The 14207-nt window shown below is 35.8% G+C and overlaps 1 protein-coding gene across 1 annotated transcript; it reads right to left on the bottom strand.

Moving 5' to 3' along the window:
- Positions 1–1284: 1284 nt before the first annotated feature.
- LOC143451449 (uncharacterized) lies at positions 1285–12109 on the bottom strand. The gene is made up of 4 exons (XM_076952021.1): positions 11231–12109; positions 4555–7257; positions 4388–4439; positions 1285–3199 (listed from the first exon to the last, which is right to left on the bottom strand). Exons 2-4 carry the CDS (start codon positions 7144–7146, stop codon positions 3075–3077), a joined length of 2769 nt encoding a protein of 922 aa, XP_076808136.1. The 5' UTR covers positions 7147–7257; positions 11231–12109; the 3' UTR covers positions 1285–3074.
- Between the last annotated feature and the right edge of the window lie 2098 nt (positions 12110–14207).

The following is a 14207-nucleotide window of genomic DNA, read 5'->3' on the forward strand; positions in this document are numbered from 1 at the left end:
GACTTCAACGACTGCGTCATTGCTTTCTTGGGGAATGAGTAATGTAACTGTGATGAATTTCAACTCACGCCCAAGGAAGCATTATTAAAAATCTGACAGGTTCACAAGAAAGAAACCAACAACAAGCAAGCGTTGTTTCAATTGAAATGAGGGAATAGTTGGTGTCAGTTTTCGAAATTTTGCGTTCCTTGAAAGAGCATTTAAAGATTGGGTGCCACGCATAGTGCTAAAGAGATGTTAAATTCTATACCTGCTGCGCTGTTGATCCGAGGGGATTTAGAAGGCGTAAAGATTTTATCGACCGTCCCTAAAGGTAACTCCCTATGGAATGCTTGTTAAGCAGAACAACAGATACGTTGAATCTTATTTTTTTAATATTTATGGCAAAGCCGAAAATAACTCAACCTGAAATATATTTTGCTCGAATATAATAAACGCAAAATAAAGGTAACAAAATGGCTGACATGGCAGGGAACCACACTGATCTTATAAAAAACTGGTGTTCTTTGTGTCACTTTGATTCTATTCATAGCGTTATAGCAGTCCAAAATAGCAACTTGGCCGGTATTTTAATATTACACTACCGGGTTTCAATCTAAGGCTTTAAAAAGAAGACAATTTGACAAAGGCACAACCGCACACCCCTCAACATTTACGAGTTTATTTTTATCGCCAATAGTGTCCAAATTAAACTTTAAAAACGATACAGGGTCGACGAAAATCGCCTTCTTTTGTTCCCAAAAAGGAAACCATTCGTGTTTTTATGAGGCAGATATCAAGCTCAATTACATTATTTTTGGTAGAGCGTTTTCAGCTTCCTGTTTTTGCTAAAAATGACCGCTTCCCGAAATAAGTGCCTCGAATATGGAATCGATTCGTGGGCTATAGCTTCTCTGGACCTATTTTTGTTGATTTGAACCCGCGAAGTTTGTTTTAACGCTGCTATTAATACCTTGCATGCAACAAGCAACAAATAGGTGGTGGCACGTATAAATCATAAATGCTGGTTTGTTTTCTATAGCCTGGTGTTTTATGCCGTTTCATAACCGAGTAAAATTACCCTTCTAACCAGGGGTGATTATACATTCAGCGTAATAAGTGTATTGTCAAAAGCGCCATTCATTTCTAATATTCCCCACACCTTGGGGATTCACGTTTTCCGTTATGCAAATAACCTCGTTGTCTATGGTCTGTTGGTGAAGGGCGGCGTTCGACATGCATATTCAAGTGAAACTAAAACCGTGGCCAGTTCCTAACGACCGGGCTAAACTTCCATATAGGCAGATAAAGCATCACAATATTGTTAAACTTGCCTTTTATTCCCTTTATTGAACTAGGATATGCTTTGACTGGAAAAGAAGCAACAAAAACAAACATAGGTGTTACATTGAATACATCGCGATATCGAAACTCGAGAAATAACAGTACGGCATGACATTTGAATAGAGAGTACGGACAAGTTTCAAACGGCAAAACCAAAAAGAAAAAATTTGAAAGCCCTGTTTGGACCATAATCTTGTACATTGAATTAAGCAAACATAACAAGAGTTGAAAATTCTAGAAACTTTCCTGCATGTGTAAGAGCGTTATACGACAAACAAAGCGCAAAACGCAAGTGCAGCGATGAAGAAATAGGGAACCTATTTACAAGGCCCGTTTTGCTTACTGCCTGACAACATGCTGAGCGAGTCATTTTTCCAGCAGCGTTGTTGCGAAACATAACGTCCTCAAATAACAGAAAGCGATAAAAGTAAGTCATGACTGCATGTTTTTTGCCTTGTCATGTTGCGCAATGAAACAGAATAATGAAAATATCAATAGAATGCATGTTACCACAACACGACAAACCGCTTTCGCTAATAAATGAAGTTTCTATAGAAAGCATAGACTAATCACGGCGAGGATAGCTTTTGGAAACTCTCAAAAGTCAACAAGAAGTTTATGGGCATTGTAGCAAATAAACTCGGTAAACAACGACGAAAAAATAACGAAAAACAAGTGTGTGGCCCGTTACACGATGCTGGTATTACATACCTCAAAATATTTGAACGGTATAGGCTAAATAGATCGAACTGTTTGTGAGCGCTAACAAATAAAAATACACCAAAAAGTACAGTACAATCAAACTTCGGAGTCCAGAACGGTATGAACTACCTGGGCTTCTTAAATAGACGATTTAAGACCGGAAAGCAGTTTTAAAATAGTACATCAAGGGACTTTCGTGATAAAATGAACATACCAAGATTAACTGGTAAAAACAAGTACGAACGATATTAGGTAATAACAGTTAAGATAAAAAGGTGGCGCGTAAAAACTTACGTTAGTATAAACTTTAGGCAACTCTTCACCATTCAAAAGTCCCGGCATTACTGATAATAACGCGTTAAAATAGGGGCATTAGCGGGTGAACGCTTAAAAATACACAAAAATGCACCATAGCAATAACATTGACGTATAAGGTAGCGTCTCGACGTGCGTTAGTCAAAAAAAACAGAACAACGACATACGTTTGAACAGGATAAGACTAAGAAGAGATATGTAATACTATTTCCTGTTGCACGCTCACATAGACAGGCTTCCTAGAAATGCTTTGACGATATTATACCAGTCACTGTTCGTTATTTAACGCGCAACAGGTTACAATTATTACTTTAACTGAAAAAAAAACGAAGCAATTGACAAACCACAAAGCACCGATTCGGAGTTTGGTTTGCGTGTCAGGCACCGTTGACAGATTTTTATCGAGTAACAATTGCATGTGATTTGAGAACACGAAACAAAATTAAAAAACAATAAGCCATTTAGTACACCCTACAATAGCAGAATAATATATCGACTAGGCCCTGTTACATTTCAAAAAGGTTTCAGAACAGTAAAAAATTATAACGTGGCAAAATTACCGTTGTTGCAGCTTGATAATTATAATCAGACGAAACAACACGGCCATTCGCTACGAGTCGAAGACTTTAACGGGAGCACTTCACACCAATCGCAGGGAACAAGCGGCGGGTTCACGTCGATAAAAAAATTTCATTTGAAAGAGTAAAAGGACCAAAATCGAGTCAAGAGTCTAATCATCTAACTGTCAAGTTGAGGGGTTCGTCGCTCGATCCTCCCTTTTCCTCCCAATTGCCTTTGGAAGTGATGCTGTGATTGATATGGATCGTAGGGACGCTCAAATCCAGCGGCTGATCGTCGCCTAATTCAATAGAAAAGTGAAAAGCGTGAATGAAACCGACAAACGGTTTGTATGATACGAAAAACAAACGAAGAATATAATTAATTTATTATCTTTGCAGGTTCTTGCCTTCTCTACACAGTTTGGGCTACCGCACACTCTTACAGCTCTCAAACTTGTTTTGCACTTTCGCAACATCAATTCCACGCTATAAGTTGCAAGACCAAGCGTTTATAGGAGCAGTGGACTGTGACCATTATGATAAATGCAACCGCTAAAATTGTTGTTTTTGCTGGTTTTATTTTGACAATGATGTAAATCGCAGCTTCGTTGCAGCTAAGCATTAGTTGCAGACCTAATCTGTATACGGCCAAAGGTCCATTGTACTATAACAATACGTAAAAATAAAATTACATAATCCTAACGACGTTACAATGATCACTGCTTTTAATGTTAAGCCGTATCAGCAAACAGGCTGCGCTATGCTGGTTTTTCTTTCTTGGTTCAGGACTCACTTGTATTTATTTGAATTATCGGCTTCGTTGTCAATAATAGTGACTCAGAATGTCAATATTTTTGCGATCTTTAGGGACTTTTGGGGAGTTAAAATACAAATTAACTTTGTGACCGCGGTGGTGGTTAATGGTGGTCAAAAAAAATTAGCGTATGATAATTACATTGTGACGGTTTTGTAACCCACACTTTTTCGGTAACCTAGTCCTAAATTTTTTCAAATAGAAAGCGTTTAATAGTCCTTTTTTTTTACTTAAAAACATACATTTCCGTTAATATTTTTCAACCAAAAAAAAAGTTATACAACAGGCAGACTATCATCTGCATCAAAAAAAGAAAAATTTCATTGCCATCAACAACTTAGGGCGAAAATTTTTAAGAAAAATGGCGCTTGAGCCGATCCATTTAATTATGCGCGCATGCTCAGGTGATGCATAAAAGTAAAATCCACCCAGTAGGCTGTGTTCTGTGTTGAAGGATAGTATATAAGGCGCTGAATTTGAGCAAAAAATTTACTCAGTACTGTATCAGTTCGGTGGAGTTTTGAAAAAACGTCTTTTGCCGATACAAAATGCCAATTATTACGCACAACGCGATAGGATTAATGTTGAAAAGGTTAGACTTTAACCTTGTTCAAGAGTTTTGCAATATCTTTCAATATACGCTATTTACGGTACACTAAAAGTAATTTCTTACCAATTGATGTCAAAGATTTGCGATGACAGTACTTGCTTTCAACAGATGACGCCTGCAAAAGATAATATCATTTATCATCCGGTTAACTAAGCTTGTAAAATTTCAAATAAAAATAAACCATTTATAATATCTCTAAATGCGAAACAGAAAGTATTACTGAAGCACACCTTAGGAAAATTCTCATCAGTCAGCACAATAAGAGGCGGTGGAGAGCGTTGCGTCACCGGTGAATGAGACAAGAAGCGAGCGAGTTTTCTCGGCTTCGACTTGCGACTGCGTGTGGCTTCATGCTGCAGATAATATGGCTCGGTTGGGTGTCTGGATGGCTGAAACGCTTTTCTTTTGCTTACGTGGGATTGCGTAGGCAGGTCTGCATCACTATCCATAAAATGGAAATTACGCGATCCTTGAGGATTTTCGTGAGCATTCAACGGACTCCAAGATGAAGATCCAGTCAAGTAGCTGTGTCCTGAGAGCCCTGAATCTCTTGTCATTGGGTAACTTAGCCTCTTTGAAAGCAGAGTGTTGCGCAATGCGGTCTGCACGTTCTGCTGATTTTCTGTAGTTTCCACTGACACTGATTCATCTTTAAGAGAAGGAAAACTCAGCTCACGGTCATGGGTCCTGAGATGGGTACTTAGATACCAATACTCCTTGAAACCTCGGCCGCATATGTGACAGACATGATCCAGCGACTTCTTGTGCGAGCGCATATGAATTTTCAGGTATCCTGGAGACGGGGACATCCTCCCACATATGGGGCATCGGGCAGGAGAAAATTTAGCAGCTTGACCTAAGAGCAAGTGTTCTTGTGCAAGATCGTTTTTCCCGTTCGCCGTTGCTGGCCCGTCAACATAATTCTTTTGATATTCTTTTGGATGGCGTCGCTGGAGGTGAAGTTTTAAGCAGTTATGTTGGGTGCCCGCATAGTCACAGTACGTGCATTTGTAGGGTCGTTCGCCAGTATGAGAACGCATGTGAATACCCAGTACGCTCCGATACTTGAACCACTTTGGACAGAACTGACATTGAAAGCCATGAGGGTATTGCTGGTTGTTGTCACCACCAATATCTTCTTGTTTGACAATCCAGTCTTGTTGTGTTTCTTGGGTGCCAAGGGACTTTCCAATAAGAGCCAAAGATTGCATAGCTGAGTTTCGGTAGGGTGACGGTTTGTTGTTTGTGTGAGATTGTTCGACATCACTTGAGTTTTTCCTGTGCAGCAAGTTATTTTTAACAGTTTCTGGCATATCAACAGAATCAGATTGCACATGAGGTGAGGTTGTAGAAAACTGGATGCTATTGGCAATGTTTGAATGCTTCTCCTTTGCCTGCATGACCCCTTTCTCTTTAGAAGGGTAAGCCAAAAGCTGTCTTTTCGAAAGAGCAATTATATTTTCAAGTGATTTTTCGACAAAAGGTTTTTCATCGGGTTTCTCATGAACAACAAACAGTCCGATAACGGGGTTAAAACTATTATTTTGTTGACAATGCTTTTTTGTTTTTCCTTTGCTGGAAAGACCTAAAGAACCCATGAAAGCATCTTTGTATGGAGAACCATTGTCAGAAAGGCAACACTTGCAAATTTCTATGTCCAGTTTTACATGGTTACACTCTAAGTTATGTTCTTCAAGGTCAAATTTAGTAAATACCAGACCACATCTTGAACACATGCCATACATAGCCTCATGATCATCAAGTCTATGGGATAAATTTTCATAATTTTGCAGAAAATATGCTTCTCTTGCTAGCTGCATCATGGAAATTTGCCTAAAACTTTGAAATCCATTGCCCCAAGGCTTTTCAGGAGCCTGTGCTAAATCATTAATATGTGACCTCATATGATTTTTCAAATACCAAGTCTCTTTGAATGCGCGACCACATATAGTGCAAATATGTGATTCAGCTTTATGCTTCCGCATATGCACATTCAAGTAGCCAGAACTGGTTGTTTTCCAGCCACAAATCTTGCAGTAACAGAAGTTTTTCTGAGAGTCTTCAGGAGAAGTGGAATGGGCGTTCAAAGTTTTTACACTGTCAAACTCATGGTCTGCAAAGTGGTTTTCCGAAAACTGCATAGGTTGGGCAAGCTTATTTGCAACAGTTGGAGCAATTGACTTAGAAGCGTTGTGGTGGTACTCACAGCTAAGCGCATTGCCATCTTCCACTGACATAGCTTTGCCCAGAGCTGGATGACTTGCCTTATTCTGGGCAATGCTGATGAAATCATTAAGGCTTTCTGTTATCCTCCCCATTGTGCTCTGCCCAATATTATTTTGGCACTTTTTAATCAAATCGACAACGTCTTTATTAAGAAGGGAACTGTGGGCACGTGTTGCCCTCTTTTTGCAACCCATTTGAAAGTCGTTCTCATCAGATTGTACACTGGTAGGAGTAACAGGAAAATTCCCCCAAATTCCACTATCCGGCACAAGGTCTATATGACTAGGCAGGTCCTGGCCATGGTGCTTTTTCATGTGCAGTTTCAGATTTCCTTTCTGTGTGGCGCGATGATTGCAGACAGGACACACAAATGGCTTTGCACCAACGTGCACACGCATGTGGATATCTAGCAAGCTACTTGCCCGAAACGTCTTGTTACAAACAGGACAGACATGCCGCAGGACTTCGACACTTTCAAGTGTGTATTGGTTATACGGTGCTTTGTAATTGTTGAAACGATTACCAGTTAATGTGGAATTTGAATGTAGCATTTGGCTGCTCGTTGGCATTTGTAATTTTGACTGCTCCATGAACATTCTTGCAGACTTTCGCAACTTTGAAAGTGCAAAAGTACAGCTGATACATCCAGGTTTAATACCTTAGGTATTGATACAGAGTAAATTCCCTATGGCTTTTACATGGATCATCTGAATAAAAAAAACATAGTATGAGACAATCCAATTACAAAAGCACAATGTTTCATTCTGTTTAATTACGTATTTGTTTAGTTTAATTTAAAGTTCAGTATTTGCACATCTTCAGCAACCAGCTCTTACTATCATGCAAAAAAAACATCATACTAATTTAACTTATGGTAAAAGATCATGAAATACCATTTTTATTGAAATAAGAAACATTTGGCGAGAGGAAACATTTTGATGTTGAGTTGCTTATCTTACAGGCAATAGTCAAGAATTCTAGCCTTATACAAGCTGTTGAGAAAAACAGGAAACCTGAAGATCCACAAATAGCAGCCGGTGCAAATGTCAAGTATGCATCCGGTACAGAAAATTTCAATTATAATGATACTACCTTAGTATATGAATTGTAAATGTTAGATAAAAATGTTTAGGTAGTGTTTGTTTTATGATATGACTTGTCTGTTAAAACATGGGTTGCGTTCCACGTATTGACTAATCAAACAGAGTTTGACTATCAAAATACGCAAGACATGAAAATCTAGTTTTAAAATAACAAGTAGAAATAACTTGAAGCACAGCTGTGGAAATTCTGTTGATTTTAACTGCAAAATAATGGTTTTTTGTGATCCTCTTTTTCCATAAAAATAACATAGTTAAAAAGGTAATGGCACTTTTCCACATAAAATAAACAGGAGTAGTCTGTATCCATTTTTAGCCAAGCTTAAATACACTAATCTATTTCAATCGACGTGGAGCTGGATACACAGACCTCAAGACCTGTCAGTATCCATGTTTGTTTTATGATTATGAGTTTAACTTTGTTTATGTTGGACAAAAATCACTGGTATTTTCAAACGAGTAATTCCAAGTAATCTTAACCAAGAATGAATAAGTCAGCAAATATGTCTTAATTAAACCAAGCTCAAGCATGCAGAAGCGTATATATCCTTTACTGGGCAATGAGTCCTTTTAGAAAGCTTCAACAACAACTTTCTTCTGTGTCTATGGCCTCAATGTTTATGTAACAGAGAATGTGTTCGTATGGAGGAACAGAAATAATAATAAAATTCTCATAAAATTTTATTAAATTAGAAAACAAGGAGTGCATTTTCCTTTTTTAAACATTTTTCATACATGCCTGCTTTGCCTGGTATTAGCATTCTAAAACAAGAAATATTTTGTTTTAGCTTGGTAGTATGTCAAATAGACTTTGTTGTTTTTGTATACAAAAAAACCAATATTCGTGTGCATTGTGTAATTAATACATTTACAATTTACATAAACTTCCTTTTCTTTAGATAGCTCTAAGTGTATCGATATAATGAGCATTGTAATTAGTACCAGTCTCAAAGCAAGTCAAAAACAAAGTTTTGATGTTAAAGCTATATTCTAATAAGCTTGTACTGGTCAGTATACTATGATTATATGTTTTATTTCCTCAGTAGTGTCAAAAATCTCACTGATTTTATGCAAACCAATAGCCTGTAGGCAGAAAAATAAGACTGATCATTGTAATCATCCTAAAATACTTAAAAATTATACATGTAGATTCCATCATTATTAACAAAAATTGAGTTAACTCAGTGATGTAGTAAATACTGCCGCGGGTTGCAAATACTTTTCTGGTGTGCTTGCAGTTACAAATGCAAAAAAAGATAATTGCCACGAGGTGGTCAGAATTAGTGTTTATTTTTATACATCAGTGGTACTATGTATGCAAACTGACTTAAACTTAGATTGAAAACAAATCTCCACAAAGTCATCTCATGACAACGTCAGCATCTCAATAAATTCAGTCCACTTTATGGCAGTATGTGCCCTTTAGCTTCAATTTCTTACAGAGCTATTTTTATATCAGTCTAAATTACACGCCCTGGGATATGCTATTCGTTTTTATGGAAGCACGCTGACATTTTAAGTTTATACTGTATACATATATATTTATTTATCAGTACAGTTTATGTAACTTATAAATGAAGTCTTACATACTAAACCTTAATTGATATATTGTGACCTTCATGTAAAATACTCTTTTTTCCATCATCATGGGCTTAAATCTCTCTTTTATCATTTTACTTAAATTATGGATGAGGATTTGTGAATTACCACTAGAAATTATAAACTGATATAAGAAATGTAAGATCAGCAAAAAAAGAAAAAAGTATCCAATGTGGGATGTGTCAGTGCACATTTCATCACTTACACCATGGTTATAAAATAAGGCATCTAAGATTCACGCCATATTTTAAAACTTGGCTACGTAAAACCCAGGACTGACAAAAAACAATTGGCATTAGGGGAACACACTTAAATTTATATGCTTAAAATTTTTTAGTTTAAATACTTTGAATTTAGGGCAAAGTGATACACGTTCAGCAAACAAGAAGTGCACACAATATAAAGAATCTATTTCTATATGCATCAAAACTAATTGCGGTATGCGAGAACAAATTTCTATTAATGTAACAGTTGGGAGTTTTTAGAATATCTATATATAAATACTAAGCAATATATTAACAACTACCATGTAAATTTGCAATCCTTACTTAAGTTGAAATAGCTCGTGTACAATATTGGAGTGATTGAAAATCAAACGCACACTTCAAGATAAATCATAACAGACTTGTGCACAATAAGTGCATACATATACTTCCCAACTATATTTGATTTGATAAGTAGCATATTACTTTTGCTTGGTATATGCAATTGAAAAATTCTAATAATGCAACACATGCAAAATAGCATACAGAAAGTACGTACAGCCAAGAGATTATCTGGGATGAATAAACAAGTTTACAACAGAACTTCTTCTCCAATTCATTTCTGGAACACAAATTTTATAGCTAACTGCAAATTTTCTATTTCTTCCAAAAAGAAAGCATAACTAGTGAAATGACTGACTTGTAGCCCAGTAACAGCATTTGGCCACAGAAACCAAACTTTAAGTAGTGCAACCCTACGGCTGACACTTCATCATAAAAGACAACTTGCCAGTACAAAAGTGCCCATTACCAAAAAAGGTGCACATATTTTTCATATCAGAGTTTTTGATCACAGTGCAATGGAACCAAAATGGCTTGCAGACATTTTTAGCCTTTCACATACCTGCCCATATTTTATGCGCGGCGTGCCCACTATGATAAGAAATCAGTCCAAGTTAGCAAATAAACCAGAAATTAAACAACGCACACTTCAAGCATGTTGCAACTTGGTAATTAAAAAATTTAAGTTAAATTTTGAGGTAGAAATGTGACTTTTATAAACCACATGTGGTAGACAACACATATGTACGCAGAGTTAATTTTTACAACTCTGCGTTTTTATCACTGATTTCTCTTAAATTATATATCTGAGGTAAAATGAAATGAAACCTCAGATATGAGGTTGAAATGAGAAGGCTCAGAAATGAGCATTTTAATTGTTGTATAAATAAAACACTTTCATGCAGAATAAAAGATACTCAATTTAATTTATATATATACATATATATACAGTATATACAAAATTAAAGTTTCTATTGCATTATTGCACCATTTTAGAAAGTGATAGTTGACAAAACACACACTCTTCAAATTTTGGAAATTTAGTAAATATTAGAAATACAAATAAATTTATTATTAATGCAAGTCATTCGGATTATGCAATCAGGCTATGAACAAGACAACTATACCATGATTAAATATGGTCATGTTTCTAAAATATGAAATTACTGGCACTAAAAACAAGTTTTACATTTACCTATTATTAAGTTTATTATTACTAAACGTTTACTATGAAGTTAATGGAAAAGTTAATCATGAAATAGATCAGAATCGGACCAACAGACGTACATCTGCTCATAGGCATTGGTGGAATCAAAATTTCGTTTTATCATTACTAAGACAAAAACTTTTAAATTTTCCTCCAAATTCTAAATCACTTCTAAGAAGCAATGTTTAATGTGTAGTGTAAAAAGAATTATTCACTAATGCAAACTTACCGCTATACTGCGTTCTTGGTCTTTAAAATACAGTGAAGCTTGGAAGTTTAACTTGAAGTTGAAAGGACAGATTAAAAAACTATCCAAAGTTTTGAGTTAGATTCCAAGTTGGTTAAATAGTTGCTGAAATCAATGACGTTGTTTTGTGTTACATTAAGTTTCATATTAAGCAAATTTGAATCAACGAGTTTCTAGTATGAACTACTATCACAAATAAAAACATTTATTCAATTTAAAACTCACTATAATGCATTTATATTAAATAAACAGGCAATTAAGAAAACAGAAAAAACTCTCATAAATGTGCTATTAGTAAAGCTACTGTTTTCATATCATTTGCAAATACTGATACTGCAGCGACAAACAGTACAAAAAACTGGTCTAGTATACAAGTGCTAACCACTGGATACATTTGTATACTAGACCGCAGCTACTGAAATTGTGACGTCATCTGGTTGTGCACATGTATACTACTATCCCAAAAAACTTGTGGTCTCCTTTACTTTTGTACTCCCATATTAGGATCGGGTAAGGAAGAATTATTACGTCATAATTTCTTTTCTATTACCTCATAACTCTTTCCTATTCAAGCCTTCTTCAGTGCAAAAGTGTAAGTGACCCAAAACTAGCAAGCATTAATTTCGTTGTAAACCTTGTTTTGTATTATAAATGAGTAAAACCTTAGCCTACTATGGCATAAAACCAAAGGTTATACCGAGCAAGCAGGCCATAGCTACTAACTTGCCTGTTTCGTAATTTACTAAAAACCCACACGATTGCAAATTACTTTAAACCTCATTAACAACTGAAAACATTTGGTTCTGAAAACGTAAGCATGTGTGCATGTCGTCAACAGCAACCACTACCCACCACCGCTCTACTCAAACCAACAACTGCAAACAATTATTCTAAACACGAGTATTTATATGGACATGCTTCATTGAATTTCCTCAAAAATTTGTATCTTTTTAATTGTGAAAGGGAGTTTATCACCATGATAGAAGGGCCGCTTTTTAAATCAAAAATAGAATAAGAATATTTTGTAAAAAAATTTAAAATAGCATAAATAATTTCAGTAAAGCAATCAGTTTTCGTATCTTTTTTATAGACTTACCTAACAAAATATTCGGACATAACTGCCCCTTGATGGTCTTATCATAATTTTCTAAAGTTTATTTTGCCTGTTGATCTAGTTCATTTGGCGAAATTGATATATGCGCCTATCATGATATGATTAAATTGATAAGTAGACTTGCATTGTGCAATAAATTAATGAAAATATCCCAAACTAAGTATAATTATAACAATGCACTAACAGATTCCGGTTTCAATACTGCAAAAATTTTAGATTTTTCGCTTTACACGTCGGTTACTGTTGTCGTTAATTGCTAACGGTAATGCTGCAACAACGAACAAACAACTGAATCTGAAAACAAACTGGAAAACTGAACAAAGTAACTGCATAAAAGCTTCAGGGCCAGAGTTCCACTAAATGCAAAAACCAACAGATGACAAAAAATCTACCCAATCGCTCAACTCACAAATGTCCGTTTAGCATTTCAAAAAGATTTTGAATTTCTAGCCGGATTGAACCATTGCTTTCCAATGTACAATATAACGCATTAAGAGAAGCAGCAGAACAGTACTACGAAATATACCCATTACCCATGTATCGTTCTATAAAAATGCATAACATGTTTCTTAATCTCATCCATTGTGATCGCAAAATGTTCGATCGACTTTTCTTTCGTTGGGGCACATACGATAAGCACGTAGACAACAGAAACCAAGAGGCGGTCACCTGCAAAAATAACTATGCGTAGGCCAATATTTCAACTCAATTGGTATTTTCTGTGCAAAGACCACTTGAGATAGGCTAAATTGCCGTTTCCAGAAATACTGCTGTCGGCTTGCTACCACTCCTTAGCGGCCAGAGCAAAACGTCAAAAATCTAAGTTTAAGGTCGGAAATTTAAAACAGACAAAAATTAAAAGCGATAACATAATTTTTCAGATCACATATCTATTGCATAAGCTGACAACTTACAAACTTGCAGGCTTAAATTAATCTAGCTGCCAACTGGCATCAAGCATTAACGTTGATAAATGCTGACGCGTCTTGACCATACCTTATTTGTCTCGTTTCGCGTATATACAACTTGGAATCGTATTCTCTGATATAATAAGTTAAATTTGTGTGCTGACTTTTAACGAGCTGAGTATGCTTTGATATCTTTGGACATAGGTCAAGCAAGCGCGCTAAGAAGAACTAACTGTTTGTTGTCTGTACACGATCATTCTTGCACACAAAAATAGTAACTTAAATATTACGCAATTACTAACCTAATGTAACTAACAGTTTTGCTATTTACATAATATAGTTTTGTAGCAAGATATGCTTGTGTGTGAATTAAGACTAGGCCTATTAGCTTGTTTAGTGTATACGAAATCTCGTTTTAGACACAAGTCACAAAAATATTTGACCAATATTGCACCGGTTTTGAAATAGTAACCATGTATTTTATACTTAAACTGGCAATTGGAAAAAGATATTGATATCAAAATTTCACAAACCCCGTAAGATTACTAGGCTATATCATATTAAAATATTATTTAAATTATTAAAAAGCCATTCGTACAATTACGTCATGGTATGGAAAAGTGGTTTGTTAGTCAATATGGAAAAGCACAAATGGAGCTTGGTGTCAATGGAAGTCTATAGAAGAATGACTTTTTAAATTGCAATGCATTTCAAATTTCGTTTCTTTTTCGAAAAAAAAACGGTCTCAGTAAAAAATAAATTAAGTAACAAAGTTATGAAGTGTCGGAATCCTTTATTCTCAGACTGAGGAAAGTGTTGCACTGGTGGCTTGAACCTAGTTTACCAAACATATTTATAGATGTTTATTCGATGGAAGTATGTTTTATTTATGTTTTTATGATGTTGCATGAATCTGTAGCTGTCTACCCATGACCAA

The sequence above is a fragment of the Clavelina lepadiformis genome, chromosome 4, assembly GCF_947623445.1.
Source record: "Clavelina lepadiformis chromosome 4, kaClaLepa1.1, whole genome shotgun sequence".
In the NCBI taxonomy this organism is placed as follows: Eukaryota; Metazoa; Chordata; class Ascidiacea; order Aplousobranchia; family Clavelinidae; genus Clavelina; species Clavelina lepadiformis.